Below are 16,573 nucleotides of genomic sequence, written 5' to 3' on the forward strand. Positions count from 1 at the left end.
ACCCCCCTTGTATTTTGAAAGGGGGACTTGGACTATGGCAACTTATACCTTCTCCCTAATAAACTAGATATCACTTCTTGATTCAACATAAATGAAGCTACACAAAACCTGCCCCCTCACCCCTATTTCCTTGAACTCTTTTTGTATGAGTCAAAGTCTGTTTGGGGTCACGCGATCCAAAATTAATGAAAAGTAGACCTATAGGAACCCCTTATATATATATTTTTCTTTATGGCTTGGGACCAAAGTTTCAGAGTCAGACGATGAATTATTAAAAGTGTATCATTGCCAAGTCATGTGGCCGTTAATACGTCGAAAAGACTAATATTTTGGAGTTGTACGTTTATTTATTTTGTATATTATACACAAACGACGGAACGTTTATCTTAATATATATGCAAATTACGAAAGAAGTGTTTGTTCGCGACTCTTACAGTTTCGTGGAAATGACAAAATGAATAATATAACTAGTTTGTGCCATGTCTTTGACAGTACGTCCGTGAACCTTCTATAAAATGGACCAGAATCTTAATGGTTAAATTTTTCTTGCTAAAGTGTACCAAAATAATTAAGAAAAAAAAGCTAACAGACGACAAGGTCTTTGAGAAAGACGGTACAATGTAAACAAGTAAAATGGCCGCTTGGTCTCATTTCGCAAACCCTTAGGAGTAATGTTAATTTTTTTGCATGTATTTAAAAGTAGAGTTTAATAAACTAATTAAAACTAGGAAAAATTAAGATTTGCCCGTTTGGCAATTGTGAAAGTGATTCAAGGAAATTGAAATGGAAAAACATACGTTTTGTACCCTTCCCAAAACCGTCATGTTTGTTTACGTTGTACCGCGGCGCGCGTACCCTGCGCACAGACGTAAGCAGAAAAAAGCTCCTAGTTTCTAGTCCTTCTAGATTGATGGTTGAGAAACCGTTACTTTGGCTGGAGGCTTAGGTTATTTCCGTCGCGTCAAGAAACACCGCCAGACGGAGCCCTTGTTCACTACACGTGGGAGCCTGGGAGGCTAGCCAACTCGCACTGACTCTAGCTGTGCTTCTTGGCGCGAAGGTGATCTTCTTCAATGCGTAGAGGGATGGTAGCTAGCCCCTATGCTACGGTTAACCAACAGCACCATATACTAACTATTACCGTTAACCTTTTTTCAAGCTACCAAGCGAAAACGTTAATCATTGTTAACTTAATTTTTTATCTTCTAACATTTGTTTTCTTCGACATTCCTCTCGCGAGCTCAATTGCTATAACGAAACTGGCTGTTAAGAGACCGGTGCATAGGGCGTACAGAGCGAATGTAAAACAGTTTAATCCTAAAGAAGTTGACATGTTGTCGGTTTGTTTTGTCGGGAAACATAATCGGTTCACCCAGACGTCAAAATAATATGGCTTGCTGAAAACGCCAGACGTAAATAGACTAGAGGCCCTGAAATACATTAAGGGAATATTTCAAGTAACATAACATTATACCAGGGATAGATTTAATTTTAGAAGTAGGAATGGAGAACAGAGTAATCTGGGCGCTCGTCAAAGTCCCGGACCCCCTTCCACGGGACGGAGGGGTATGAAAGAAGAGGCGGGTCGTAGCGACAGAGGTAAAAAGGAATTGCGTATTTTTCGCCGTCCCTGTCAGCAACGTCATCAAAACATAGTTTAAGTGAGCCAATAAGATAATTTAAACTTTTCTTTATGTGTTGGAGGGAGGGGCTCTATACTGGGCTATGAGTCGGACTGAAGTAAATAGTAGTAAATACTAACCCCATTCTCCATTCCTACTTCTAAAATTAAATCTATCCCTGATTATACCTTAAAGGATCGGCCTTTTTCTAAATATAAAAGGAAAAATATTTAAAAAACTAAATGATCTCTTATTATAAAATAATTGGCATTAAATTAGTCTTAAAAACGAGGGCTACTGCGCCATCCGCCATTGCTTTAGTGGCGTCTTTTTAAAATTACTAACTATTAATTATTCACATTGGAAATATGAATTCCTTTGTACGCGAGATGTTTTCATAAATATACTTACACGTTTCTTACGATCTTCTTGTATTTTTCCGGAAATGACTTCCTTATTGGAAAGGCGATCGCGATGTCGTAAACCTTTTCGCTGAGCACCCGAAATTTGTTCGATGTCTTCTCGCGACAATCTGATAGATATCCGACAGTGGCGAGGACGAAAGGTTCGGGTAATACGATGAAATTTCCATTTTTTTCGAGGTTATCGAAGGTTCCAAAAAACATCGCTATCCGCGAGTGATGTTAATCCTCCAGTAACCTTTGCTTGATCGTAAATGTCTCGTCGGACTTTGTTTTCGGACATCTAACAAAGTAAATTTGATAAAAACAAAATGTTAAATAGACAAATAGAAACGTGTGAAATTTCAATCTTTACTTGTAAGGCAAGTGGAACGGGGGAATCACTCATCAGGAATATTTGTGAATTTGGAAAATGCTTTCTGATGTCCGCTAGGGTTTCAATATAAACTAGTTCTTGTGGTAAAGTTAAGACGGATAGAATTTCCCCGGTGAATGCTCTACTCATCCAAAACCCGTGTAAAACGCAAATTAGAACCAACAAGCGGATACCATTACCACGTGGTGATACGTCAAACGCTGAAATGAGAAATGTATACCTGTAACTGCTTAATTTCGTGATTGATTTGCATTTATAATAAGCTCATAAGCTATGTTCCATAAGTTTGTCACTGAGAGCTTGTCATGAAGTGACGTAGGTCGAAAGAGACGCCTGGTGAGACGCTGTCAAAGGTTTAGTACAGAATAAATAGGGAGATGGATTGCAAAACCGCGTGTAGTCAATTCTGGCGTCGTTCTTGAACTAGCCCTCAGTAAGGCTGTGGCATTACGAAGTTTAGGAAGTGTCATATTTATGAAACATATCTTATAAACTTGTAATAGTATTTATACGTGTAACGTACGTTGTTGCAGGTTAATTATAGTTAAATGGTACATCCTTAAGAACCAGCGAGACGGGATCTTCGAAAGCCTACTCGAAGTTGTCCAATTGTCGAACAATAACCACGAAAAGGACAAGAATGTCGTGCATAAAAGGCACGCCAACCATAACTGTAGTTATAAGAACAACGGAACAAGTTAAGGTTAATCTTGTTACGCAATTTCTCCTAACTGCTCCCTTAGCTCCCGGAGTAGCCCAAACCCAAAGAAAAAGGGAAGCCCTCATATGAGTGGTTCTCATATTAGCGGACCCCATAATAGCGGTTCTCAAAGCTGTTTTTGGAACTATTTCTAGAACTGCTTTTACGAGGTACTCTCAAGAAAAACACCGTAAGTTAAGCGATATAGCTTTAGGCAAAGTTTATAAACACCGTTGACCTTCTAAATTAGAAGGCTTTCGTTGGTAACGCATTAAAATTGTACTATACCAAAGTCAAAAGTGATTTAGTCGTGCATATAACCTCTTTCGAGAATATTTGAAGTGGAGAAAAGTTGTTACTTTTCAACTCCAGGGGAACGTCTGCGGAAATCGCAACCCACGTATCGGCTACAATTTTAAATTAATTATAATTAGTGTAGCGAACCACGAGAACGAAAACTTGAATTAAATCGTAATGCACCTATCATCGTTGATGTGAAATCCAAATATCGCACGTTAATGGGCGTTGTTGAAAGCAAGTTTAGTCCGATATCCGCAACCTGCATTTTCTAAAAAATCTCAACACATTTACATTTTATACAAGTCTTAAATGGTATAAATTATTCCTTGAAAACTATTTCTCTTATGGCTCAATGATAACCCCGCAACTTTATTGTAAATTTTATGTTTTTGACTTTTAATCGTAATTTAAATGAAAACTCACGTCATTAACGAGATAGCCGACGTAACCAGTGGCATTATTTGACCCGTGTACATCTCCATAATCAGCAAATAAATCGTGTTTTATTATTGTATAGCTATTTAAATATTAAAATTTTACGAATTTAAAATATGGTAAAGTGTAGGAGGTAAATAAGTAAATAAATATACTTAAGTTTAAGTTTTTCAATGACGGCGTTAGCAAAGGTTGCGAAATAGCCATTAAGGCTATATCGCCCGTTTTCACCCTCTTCAATATTCAACCAGTACGGAATCTGATGAAATGGTTTTTATAATTGGTAAATTACATAAAGTTAACCATGGAAAGTAATCGCAATCCACGAAACGTTAAACATTATTATTCCATGTATTATTATTTATATAATTATTTTGAGAAATTTCTTACTTCTAAACCGACGAATGTTATATTTTGTACCATCGTATTTTCAAATTGCGCTTTCTCAAATTTAAGACCATATTTATAAAGAACTGCACTGTAGCACGTTTTGCAGAATTGTATTTTTATTTGCGAAGTCGTATTTGTTTTATAGTATGGAGTTACGATCAGTACTGCTACGTTTTAATTAAAAGGAAAAACAAACAGCCCCCATTATCTCCCAAACATTGTATTATCTCCCAAACATTGTCATTATCCTTGATATGTTTTAATACAAATAGTGCACGTGATGTAAATATTTATTCTTAACTAGTTAATTTTAGCAAGAAAGTTTCTATGCAAAGAAAATATTCTGTCGACGCTATACAATTACAATAGAAGGGATGGTTTTAATTAATCCATTGATCTGAAATTAAACTCTGCATATATGCTGGGTTTATTGAATTTTGGAGAGTTTCATCGGTATAAATGGAGTTTTCCAGCACTTTGTTTGTCGAATTGGTTTTTCCATAAGTATCTCACTTAATTAGAAACCACTTAATTACTTTCCATATACTGTAGATTTTCTTTTTACACGCGAGGTGAAATTGTTACAGAAAAAAAAATAATTCATTTACCAGGGGTGGCACAGGTCAAGATAAACCAGGAAAAGTCAGGGTATTTCAAAATGGGTAAAGAAGATCAGGGAATTTTAAGCCACTGTACTTCGGTCCTATAATTACCCTTTTTGTAACACCCTGTATAATAATAATAATTTATATTGCATTTTGTAGAAAATGCTAACTACAGCTACCTTATTGAAATAGTTCAACCCTTTCTTTTTTTCTTTCTTTTTTGAGTTTGGAATATGTTCTATATCAAATTACAATCTTCCGAGTACAAAATGAAAATAGGCAACAACCTTGTAAACTCCAATTGCATACAAAGTAGAAATTAATTCTCGTAGCAAACTTTACGTGTATAGGAAGGAACAGTGAAGAAAAAGCACACACACTCTTCAACCTCCAGCGTTCCGGCATAAACAATAGGGGGTTCCTCATATCTGATTTTCTAGAGTGCAGGAAACTTAAAAGATTCCGAAAAAGGGAAAGACCAGAGTATGTGGGGGAGCTAGGGGATGGAAAAGTATCTCGAGGAAGTATCCTCCCATCAGCCTCACCCTGAAAACGGAAAAGATAGGGGTGCTTAGGGAGGCGGAAGAGATGGAGATCTGATCTTGTCAGATTTTTAGATGGAGTCCTCAACGGAGTTTCTCGAAGAAATGGTTGAGGAACAACGAGGAAAGATTTGCACCCAGGTCAAGAAACACTATCGTCACAAAAAGTCAGCTTATAGTAACCATTTAACTCGATTAACAATGTCCGCGAGGACGAGTATAGAGAAAATTTCAAGAAGAAAGAATAACAAAAATACAAAACGTTTCATAGACTATGCAGGAAGACACGGAGAGAAATTATGTGCCGGCTACAATCTTTGTAGAATCTCTCCAAGAGAATAGAAAAAATAACAATAATGCCAGTATTGATATCTTCCGCAACCTCATCCCACTTTTCTTGCTCCCATGCTCTTCTTCTGTCTGCAGTTCCGTCTTTTAAAGATGAGGTGGATGAGAGAGGTAGTTAGAGATTTACACGTGACTTTTTAAGGAGGTTTTGAGTATTTGTAGTTTAAGGTAATTTTGAGGTATTTTCAAATCGTGATATTAGAAACGTAGTTACAAGGTCAGTGTTATTATAAATGGGATTTCGAGGTCAGTGTTATTATAAATGGGATTTCGAGGTCAATATTATGGGAAAATATGATTGAAGAGAGACCTCTCAATTAAGGCTCTTGAACCATCTCAACTATGAATATGTCTGCCCTCGTATCCTTTGGATCCGTGAACGTAACGTTTAAGCGTCGACGGCGGGTTTACCGAATTCCCCGATCGTGTCTGTCAGCCGATTTCTTTTCTTTATTGGTTCCCCGGGGGATTGCGGGATATCTGTCCCCCGATCATTGCTTTCCTTAGCCTTAACCCTCCTTGGACTCCCGTCTACCTTTTGGAGAAGTCCTCGATAACAATCTTAAAGAGCTTTCGCCTTTGGGTCGGAGCCTGCGTGCCACGAAATTGCCTCAAAATCCTTTGTATACTTTAACCCCGGCGCGCCCTCCCGAAATAAACGGCTACAACCGATAAGATCGTCACCCCGACAAAGTGGCGACGAAAACCCCCGTGAAATGAGAATTGCTCGAGTTTTGTTTTACTCGAATAGTTGAGACTAAAGACTCGAATGACCAGATGGCGGATTTATAAGGGGGTGAAATGTTGTACTTGCTTAATTGGGTTTTTGTCTCGAAAAAGTTGTTAGGCCTTTTCTAAGTTTTGATTGGTTATTGAGTGCCCGGAGGGAGGAAGGGATCGTCTCCAAAGAAGTTCAATCTTCTCACCTTCTCGAAATAGACTTTCAGCAATTTTTAATGGAGGAATTTATAAAATCCTTTAATTCTAGGAAAAAAACTCGTATTTTTCCTATAATGAATTTAAACTTTTGGCTGGACTCCCTGGGAAAATTGTATTTTAATATGACTTTACACCCTAAAAATTGCTAGTTTTTAATAAACATTTTAATTAAAATGGCCAAAATGAAGTATGGTGTGTCCAAAAATAAATTTCTCTTTGGGGGGTTTTATGACAACCAATGATTCTATCACTTTGATCAAATATTTCTCATTGGAAATTACTTAAATTTGGAATACCGTTACATCGATCGATTGAACCAGAAGCCGTGTTCCCATCTTTCAAATCCGTTTTTATAGAAGAAAATTAAAATTTGTGATACTCTGTAACAACAAAGGATTTTGAAACTCCGTCGTGTTACGCGACATGTACTCTTTTCTCTTCTTCTTTACTTATTTTACTTAGTGTAAAAAGTTTTAAGTTGAGGAAATGAAGGAAAAGCTCTCAACACACTCGGCTCGCTTTCTTTGTCTGCCAATCAATTTTTATTTGCCCAACTCCGTATAAAAGCAATCTACTTCCGTTTTTCTTTTTTTCTTTTCTTTTTTCACTCTTTCCACTCTCGCTAGAAGAATCCCAGTTCTGTTCAGTTAATACGAGTCAATAAGAACAGCGCCACGTGCTATACCAACACTAAGGGACTAAGGGGTGACGTTTTATTAAAGGGATAATGGAATGCTAAATTGTAACTTCGATATATTCCTTTTTTTCTATCGATTTAAAAGGATTTGATAAAGTATAATTTCGAAACCGTGATTGATAAATTTAAATTAATTTGTAAGCTTTAACTTTAATTAATTATTTATATAACAACCTGTTCTGGATATTAATTTCGCTGTCCCTTTTAACTCGCATTTACGTAAACAATATCTCCGTTCCTTAACGTTACTTCATTGATTAGAATAAGTTGAACGGATTTTGTTGCGCTGAAAGTCTTGGGCTAGATTTTTCCCTGGCAACACTGGGGGGACTAATTGGGACTGGCCACTCTACAATGATTGATTGATATTTCCTCCACCTTCTGCCACCCACCCTGTCTCGCATTATAATGGGAAACCTTCTAATACCACACTACTTCTAGACCGCCAGCCGCTATAGTTTTACTCGCGGACTAATACATCTACCTTATAAAAAAAAATAATGGTTTTTCTCGACCTTACTTACTTGCTGAGCTAACAAGTAGTTTCCATCTAGTGGAAGCGGGATCGTGTGTGAAGAGGTTGGTTAATTGGAAAGCTATCGACTTTATTTATTAAATTGTTTATTCCGTTCAAGGGATACACCGGCCGGCCTGGAGTTGTTTTCTATTTTAATTGAAAGAGCGTATAAAATAATGAATATGTCAATTGGAACCCAACCATGTTTCCATCTACAATATTCAAGAAGATACCAGCAATTAAGTTTTCGTAGTGGACACAGGACAGTAGGCTTTCGAGCGAAGCACTCACTGGGAAGTACCCCTATTTAACGAATCCGTCATGGTACTAAGCTGGGGTACTTCCCAGTCCATTGCAAGCTAAAAATTCAGAGAAATTCACAAGAAATAGTCAGGGAAAACATGGAAAAGTCAGGGGATTGGCATTAACAATACCGATATAGCTAAAAGCATCGCTGTAGAATTGAATAAGGTTGAGAGTTACAAGATAAGAAGTAATTTGGGTAAGGGAATCTAGTAACCAATCATACTAGCTACTATTTAGGCTTAACGTTAAGCCTTGGCATTAAATATATGTCCTACAGTGTACTAATAGCCAGTCATTCTCCCGAGAAAAGATAAAAATAAATGAACTTACTCGAAAAAACCTCCCTCGGGGTCTTTTTCTTTCTTTCTTTCTTTCTTTCTTCAAATATAATCTGGTTTTAAGTAAATGAAGCGGACGATAATGCGAGCAAACCTTAAAACGTTACAAAATCCTGGGTTATTCTCATTCGTCCGTGTCTCAGAGGTTAACTTATTTCTTTTTGAAAACATTCAAGAAATAAAAACTAACTCGAAGAAATGTCTCGAACCCAAGAGACGTACATCCGAGTTAAAAGTCATTTTCCATTTCCTTTTATATCCTTAATCATCCAGGGAGTTCACGTTGAATAAAATCCTAATTCTAATAATCCTTCGGCTCAATATTACGTAGTTACTTGAATAAAATGGTTAGGAAACGGCTCTAAAATTATAATATACTCGGCTTTAACATTCGCGATAAATAGTTCCTTCATCATTACTCTATTAGCGCTTAACTATTTCCCAAGGAGAGTGTAGATTTTAATCCCACGTCAAGAAAATCAAGGTTTGTGAGTTGATTACTGAGGATTTAGTACCAAACAGTAATAGAATTCAACCCACGGTGCGATGCCCATCTGAAGTTTGATGAACAGGAGAGCAAACAAAATGGTTCAGACATCCATCTTCTATTATCCCCTTCTGATGTTACCGCTCCTTTAAGGTCATCTTGGCATATTCTACGTTAGTTTTATTTTTGATCTTGTTATTGTTCAAAAGTGGGTTTAGCTAGTTGATGGGGGGAATGACGTCTTAAGCGTAATTTGGATGAAATGTTTCCCGGCGCAATTTATGTAAATTGAAGAATATTAAAATTCCTTCCATTTCACAACGATATTCTAGGCAACGTATCTTTCCTCAAAGGAGAATTGCTACAATTTCGGTATAGAGAAGCTAATCAATAAGCCGATAACCTTCATTTTTCACTTTCTCTGTCCATTCCGCGTATATGGTGTCGTTTGATCTGTTACTTTCCTTTATGATATAGTTTTCCTTTAAAAGATGGGTTATCGGTGATACGTGAATCACTCACACAGTGTTTCGCAGAATCGTCCTTTTCTCTTGGATCTTCCTTTCTCGATATAGTATGGCTTAGATATTCGAGTTTAACATATTGTACGAATAAGCTACGGGAATAGGAATACTCAAAATTTTGAGATATTTAATTCGATTTTCTAATCTTCCTTTCAAACGATTTTAAATATATAAATTGTGAGAATACAAATTTCTTCAAAAATTCCGGGATTACGTATTTGAAGTTTTCGTAGAATTAAGTGAACTTGGCGGAATGGTCTTTGATGTTATCGATTCTCATTTATTAAAGTATAATTAGGCAGATTATTCTAATAAATAAAGTCAATTAAGTACGTCTATACATAATTGAAAGAATAGCTCTGATAAGATTCACATTGTTTTATAACAAATTCGTCGCATTTCTTCTTGATCACTTTCCAGGTGCAGTATTGCCTTGTGGTGGCCCCGTTTTTATTAATTATTTTTGATTAACGCAGTCTAAACTAAACTTCTCCATCTCTGTCGACGTCATCCCTGTCTTGTGAAAGTTGAACGTCCCCTGATACTAGTATCATGTAAACTAAGCTTTAAGCGATGTAGATATACCCTAGACTACAACAAGGGAAATGAAAGGATCTGCCCTCTTCTTCTTTCGCTGCTGTATGTGATCTGTTGTGGCATTTACTTGTGGATATTCCTCACTCGTTCTTTTTCATCTCTTTCGGACATAACCCACATTCTGCAAAGATAACCCCATAGACTAATAACAAATAGACTGGATGATTACAACTCAACTGATCAAATCGAATTGCAAACGATTATTTCCTTCGTCGTTTATTAGATTTAATTTGTTTAATGAAGTTAAAATTTTAGGACACATACTCTTGCCTTGTGACTCTCTCGGCTTGGAATGCACCGATGCAAACGTTCTTTATCGGTTAAAAGCGACGGCGTTATAAACTATCCCATTAATGACTTTCATTAAACCCAACTCGCAGGCCGCCATCGTGGGTTATTTTCCTCGCGACAATAGACAACGCCAGACGGAACCAGGCTTCGAAATAAGGGTATTTTCCCAACTGGTCCTTCAAACTAGGGACCCCTGGTGTCTTTAATAATTAAACGAGTCCCAAGGACCAGTACCTCTTACCATATGTACTTAAGTTGGAATTATTAAACTAGTCCTTGGTACCAGTGAGACTTGAGGTTTGAATTAAAAAACCAAATGGTTCACGGAATTAATAAACTGCCGTTTCGGACTTGTATACCTGTCTAATTTCGAAGCCTGGACGGACCAAGAGTATTTCACTACACGCGGGAGGCTGTGCTTCTTGGAGCAAGGGAAGTAATCCAAGATTAGACCAAGTAGCTAAGTATTGTACTCTACGATTTACTCTGGATAATTCCTACCCAGTTGTCCTATATACTTCCGTTAATTTAGCTAGCGGTCTAGATGAGTTTAGTCTATGGTACGTAACTCTTCTTCATGTCCTCCCGCGATCCCACCCATAGCGGATAGTAGCACCAGGCTAGCGTGTACAAGACGAAATAGAAGACGCCTTCCCGGAAATTAAGTTTATGTCCAGTCCTCTTCATCTTCCCCTCTCGATCTAGTAGTACCTACTACCTCTTTGCTTTTTCTCTTCCTGCTTCGGTCCTCCTGAGGAATTCCTGGTTTGCTAGAACAGCCGGGCTTTTGGTCCTATACGATCGTTTCGTACCCGGGGTAGATTTTGGTCAGGGGAGTAATAGTGTCTTTATTCGTTGACTGGCGTATACATCGCTTCCGAGGAAACATCTTCCCCCTCCCCCCACGCCTTCCGTCGTCTTCGTCGGTTATCCCTTTCTCGTTTCTTATCTCGGACATTCTTCCGCGGAAACGGATTTGTCCTTCCTTCATTTTTCCAAGGACCCTATAATACCCGTCACGATATTTTTGCCGTGGTCATCTGCGGTTGACGGGAAACATTGAAAAGACCACTGAATAGGCCTGCGAATTAACTTATAGCGCAGTTGGTACAGCGAGAAACTGAGCTAGCACCAGGCACCACGAACTCGAAGGTTACGAAGCTACAGTTCTCTGCTAAGTGTTTTTGTTTTTGTGTGCACATTTTGCTATAGCGCCTGTAAAATGCTCTAGAACTGTAATTTAGAAACTGTTTTGAAAATCTTTACACTAATCACTGCCGCTCTCCAGCGAGGTTTGAAGTTCAAACCTTAACTCGCCAAACCCCAGTTCAGGGTTATGAGCGTGGACACGCTACTGACTGAGCTTCGAGTGAATGGTTTACTCAGTATAAATGTACTTAGTAGCTCTTTAAAAGCAGGAACGATGCGGCTTTAATATGGCCTGCCGAGGCATCTTGTTAATTTATAATATTATCAAAATGAAACGTTTGACCCAATTTTTGATATTTTTTTTTTGTTACTTCGTCGCACAAAGGCGTGACAATCCCCTCGGAAGAGAAACGCCCTCTTTGCTCCAGTGTACTTGCTTTCGATTAATATTGTTACAAAAAGAATGAGAGAATAAAAAAAGAAGAATTTTTCGAAGAGAACGAAGAAAGAAATTCGATAGATTGGGTTGTAGGTCGCCGTTAACCCCGTCCTCGAGTCTCGAGAGAGAACAGCCTTTGACTGTAGTTACATTCTATGGAATGATAGCGCTAGATGCCATTACTCTATACACCCGACGACGTCACTCGATGAATGAGAAAGTGTTCCGGGAAAAGAGGAAAACTCTATCATAAAGAACTTCGCTTTCTTCTAGTATTTAAGTCGCTTCAAAGATACTAAATTCCAATGCAAAAGAAATGGCTACTACCGTAGCAATTTTGGTCGCTTCCAAGCCGCTAAAAGAGTATCGCTGGCCTCTCTTTTGAAAAGACTGATTCGTCAAGGGTTATAATAGATGAGATGGCGCAATCAGTGTTTATTCACTTTTTACGGAGAATATTGAACCGTAACCTTAAAAGATTAAACATTATTGCATTTCAAAAATACGAAATATTTCATGAAGGAAATTTATATTATTTGAGTTAAATCTGCTTGGTCATTTTAGTCCTATATACCATCAATTTTGTCCTATAAAATCCTAAAATATATGGAATTTATAGACTTGGCAGTACTACGTCATGCAAAGTCACGCTAGATTCCACTTGTGCTAAAAATATACCAGGAGGAGGGGCTTAAATAACTTTTATTCTGTAAAAAACAAAATACCATAATGTCGTTGGGGTGGAGCCAAGTCCCTATTCGAGTTCTTGGCTGGGTTTCCCGCTGGAAATATTTTTGACCAACCACCCCATCAACTATAACTCAAAAATTTAGATCTACGTTGTTCATCCACAGAAAAAAATATTGAACCGTAAAGGGGAACGCGAATAGAGAAGATCCATAAATGTTAAAAAAAATTGGGAGTTTTGATTGACCTGACATCAATTAATTAGGACTTCAATTAAAGAAGAGGACACTCTTTTCTACTAGGTCATTAATTTAATGACGACCCATTAAAACCCAGACTATAATAGAACCGAAGTTTTAGCTTCGATTATGACGCAACAGTTGAAATGACTTGGGAGTAAGATAGTGATTACTTGCCAATCAGATCCACGTAATTATATTCAATTATTAATGGGGTGCTGGTAACGTCTCTACTTAGTATGACATGTTAAATTTTGATTGCTTAATTAAGTCTATATTTCCCGATTAAAATAGATATTTTATAAAGATAGTAAAAAAGATTTGATCAGAAATTCGTAGATTTCTTCTACTTGTAATCTTTAAGAGACCATAGACCCCATACTGATTGAAGACAAGGGGAAGGGCTAATAATTCCTAGCGTTTCATTGGCTATTCGCGTATTTGAGACAACTACCTTTGACCCTAGGTTTACTCGTTTAGAATACGCAAGTAGAACTTGTTTACATTCGGGTAATTCAACGCTGAAAGATCGCGGGAGCGCTGTCTAGGCACAGATCACTAGCTACATCAATATCACGTGCATGGTTTCTAAGTTCAAATACATTATGCATGACGTCAAGGGTGACAGTTTTTTATACGTTCTCATCTTTAATTTAAGCGGAAAGGCCCAGAAAATGACCTGTTAAGGAGTCCAAGTAGAAGAAATCCAAATATTCCTGATTTGATTTATACCATTTTTTTACGTCAGATCTTGTGTTTTATTTGTGTGATGACCTTGCGCGTATACGCTTGAGTTTTGTTGATCTCGTATTTTGATTTATTTTCGTTCTACAGGTGCATTAACCAGGAATGATTTATGGCTAAGAATTCTCTCGTTGTTCTTATATAATTCGACTCGACGTTCCGCAACAAATCTTAAACGCGTCGCGACGCTGCTTCTTGCGTCCCATCTTGGAGTTACGCATCTGTGAGTACACTATTTTATATTTATGCTACATGTGGTTATGTAACCTGACCTGGCTTTCCGGTACTGTTTTGCGTATATCCACCGCCATTTTGAAAAATGGGCAACACCGTGTGCCTTTACTACTAGTTAAGGGGAATAATAACCAAAACAGTGTATACAACAAATTGTTTTATACCGCCGCCACGAATGTGTTTTGGAATTTGTTTACATCATTCATTGCCGCTGCCACTAATTCGCTTCTTGAACATCATCTGAGTTTTCTCGCCCCATCTTATTAATTGAGATAAGATCCGCGAGTTTGAGGAATGCGCGAGTATGTCGCCATTTATTCGTGGCTAATTAGAATTAACCGATTCTTCCTCTTCCAATGATACCCTTCCATTCCTTCCTTCCCCCGAAAACTAGAGGTCTACTTAATCGTGTCAAGCTGGTACCCGTCGGTTTGAGCAGGGTCTACACTCAGATGCCGCTCGCCAGCAACAGATAAGCTCCTTCCTATATATTTGGTTCCTCTTTACTCCCGCACCACCGTTTTATAAACCCTAAACCTAACCGCGTGTTAGGTTAGGCCTAACGCGCGTCACTTTCTATCGCGCCAGAGCTCCGTTACCATGACTACAATCGTTTTCAACCATCATCTTTCGCGCCTTATACTCATTCTCTCGTGGGTTAACGCTAACTAGATTAATTAGATGGGGTGGTTTAGGATTTAGAAACAGCTGAGTAAGAACAATGAGGTAGATGCAAAAAACACGATCGATGCTCTGAGCCCCTTGTTTGTTTAGGTCATTTATACTAAACAAATTTTCGCCATAAGAAAGAACGTCTTGTGTAAGTTTAACCATCTCACTTTGGGGATCATGGATTTGTCTTGCCGCCCGCTGGCGTTATATTTCGTCGAGTCGTGTCATCACGGCGCGTTTTGAAGACCTTATGATACTATTGTTCCTAGGTGTCCGAGTTTAAACTCTCGTCCATTACTCTCTCTCCATCTCTCTCTCTCTCTCAAGAGAGAGATACCTCGTACTTGCTATAGATGGGTGAATAGTCGGTTAAATTTAGAACACTTGTATAAATTTGTATGGTAACCGATTCCAATCTAAGGTGAGATTAGATTGAAAATGTTCCAAGACGATTTGACACTTCCCCAAAGGTTCCCACCCCACTGCACCGGGGAACTCTATTTTAAGAAATGAAAGATTTTTATTTATTGATGATGTGGAATTCTTTGTCTTTTCAAAATTGTTATCATATTTTTGTCAAGTTCACAAAGGAACCATTGCTTTCGGTAGTATGATAAAGTTTTTGGCAGTCCATATATTTCTTGTTTAGTGGTTGACATGTTATTTGAAGTCCAAATTTTAACATTTCACGATATCAAATATAACTTTTCAATATTAGGTAGATCAAATCTCGAGTTAACACAACGATCTCTATGTAACAAAGGTGAAACGTATCATACGTAACTTCTAAACAAATCTAATTCCGTTCTCCAGGGATCATTGGCTTTATTTAGGCAATGGTCAAATGGTCTTATTTTGACCTTGAAATAAACAATATTGACCCCACACACGACTTTGAGATTTTTTTACTTGGTGGCTGCATCGTTTATAGCCCGCAGAAGTCATTTTGGCCGGTCCTTCAAATTAATTTGTTTGTGCGCTTGGACTTTCAAGGATAGTTCTGTTTTATATAGTGGAACGTTCTCTTCTGTATATAAAAATCAATGAAAGAATTTGGCGAGTGGGGAGGGGGCGAAAGAAAGTGTCCCGCATGCCAGAAGAGCCCAGACTTTCTTCTGACAACCATTGAGATAAAAAAGCCTATCCCATTAAGTTCTATCCAATCTCTTTTCCGTTTCCTTTTTGCGTTTTTTTTTCTTTCTTTTCTTTTCTTTTTAGCCAACTCCCGTCTCCTTCTTCCTTCTCCCTGCCCCTGGCTGGCTTTATTTGGTCTCTCCTACAGTAATACCTTACTCTTTCATGGTCCCAATGCGCCCTAAATTCTGCAGTACTCTCTAGATTCCTTTCATAGAAATATCTTTCTAGTCTATATTTGTTCTTAATTTTTTTTTCTTTTTCTTCTTGTATCTATTGCACGTGGCCTTGACTCGAAGTGTATGCGTAGGAAGAAGGCGGGTTAATGTCCTTTGATATTCATGTCACAGATTCTGATTAAGTTTTTATTTATTTACATAAGAAAAAAAGGCAATTTTCTGCCCTTATTGAGTTAAAGTGTATTTTCGAGTAAATGTATGGTTTATTTAGTTTAAGATAAACGTTATATTATTATGGGTAAGTTATATTCGATTCGATTGAGCGGACTGTAAGTGGTATCAATTTGATTCAGTCACTAGTGAATTTAAAAATGGGACGAAAAATCTGGGTACACTCCGTTCCATTTATTCTGCCAGATGTAGTGCCGATAGCTGTGCAAAAGCGGTCTGTGGTTTCGTGAACAGAACGCAATGCCACACTTTAGTGTAAGGGCTACTCACTCACTATTTCCAAACGTCAGCAGTTAAAAATCAGTTATGTATGGAACAAACACACTTGCGATTTCTGGTGTGGTTTCATTCATAGTTCGGAATACAAAAAATAATAATAATAAAACCCTTTTCCGCATTATTTCGAAGTTTTTCTCTCGGATCCCTGAG

General features: G+C 37.8%; 1 protein-coding gene and 1 long non-coding RNA gene across 2 annotated transcripts; both read right to left on the bottom strand.

The window, feature by feature from the left end:
* Nucleotides 1-327: 327 nt before the first annotated feature.
* Nucleotides 328-3,295, bottom strand: LOC149623405 (uncharacterized). Its single transcript, XM_089853125.1, has 4 exons — nt 2,944-3,295; nt 2,400-2,620; nt 2,034-2,327; nt 328-1,430 (listed from the first exon to the last, which is right to left on the bottom strand). Exons 1-3 carry the CDS (start codon nt 2,975-2,977, stop codon nt 2,226-2,228), a joined length of 357 nt encoding a protein of 118 aa, XP_089709251.1. The 5' UTR covers nt 2,978-3,295; the 3' UTR covers nt 328-1,430; nt 2,034-2,225.
* Nucleotides 3,296-3,402: 107 nt separating this feature from the next.
* On the bottom strand, nt 3,403-4,243 carry LOC149623406 (uncharacterized). The gene is made up of 4 exons (XR_016374722.1): nt 4,011-4,243; nt 3,844-3,937; nt 3,601-3,688; nt 3,403-3,527 (listed from the first exon to the last, which is right to left on the bottom strand). It is a non-coding gene; the product is annotated as an uncharacterized LOC149623406 (long non-coding RNA).
* Between the last annotated feature and the right edge of the window lie 12,330 nt (nt 4,244-16,573).

Source organism: Phalangium opilio, unplaced genomic scaffold (assembly GCF_054372755.1).
Source record: "Phalangium opilio isolate 3A_F unplaced genomic scaffold, DU_Popi_V2 ptg000113l_1, whole genome shotgun sequence".
Classification (NCBI taxonomy): domain Eukaryota; kingdom Metazoa; phylum Arthropoda; class Arachnida; order Opiliones; family Phalangiidae; genus Phalangium; species Phalangium opilio.

Bases quoted from the DNA above. Each gene is read 5' to 3' on its own strand.
- LOC149623405 (XM_089853125.1), bottom strand. From the start codon at position 2,977: ATGTACCATTTAACTATAATTAACCTGCAACAAC. The intron at 2,621-2,943 runs GTACGTTACACG...TTCTCATTTCAG, and splicing joins TATAATTAACCTGCAACAAC to CGTTTGACGTATCACCACGT. The intron at 2,328-2,399 runs GTAAAGATTGAA...TTACTTTGTTAG, and splicing joins CCGTTCCACTTGCCTTACAA to ATGTCCGAAAACAAAGTCCG.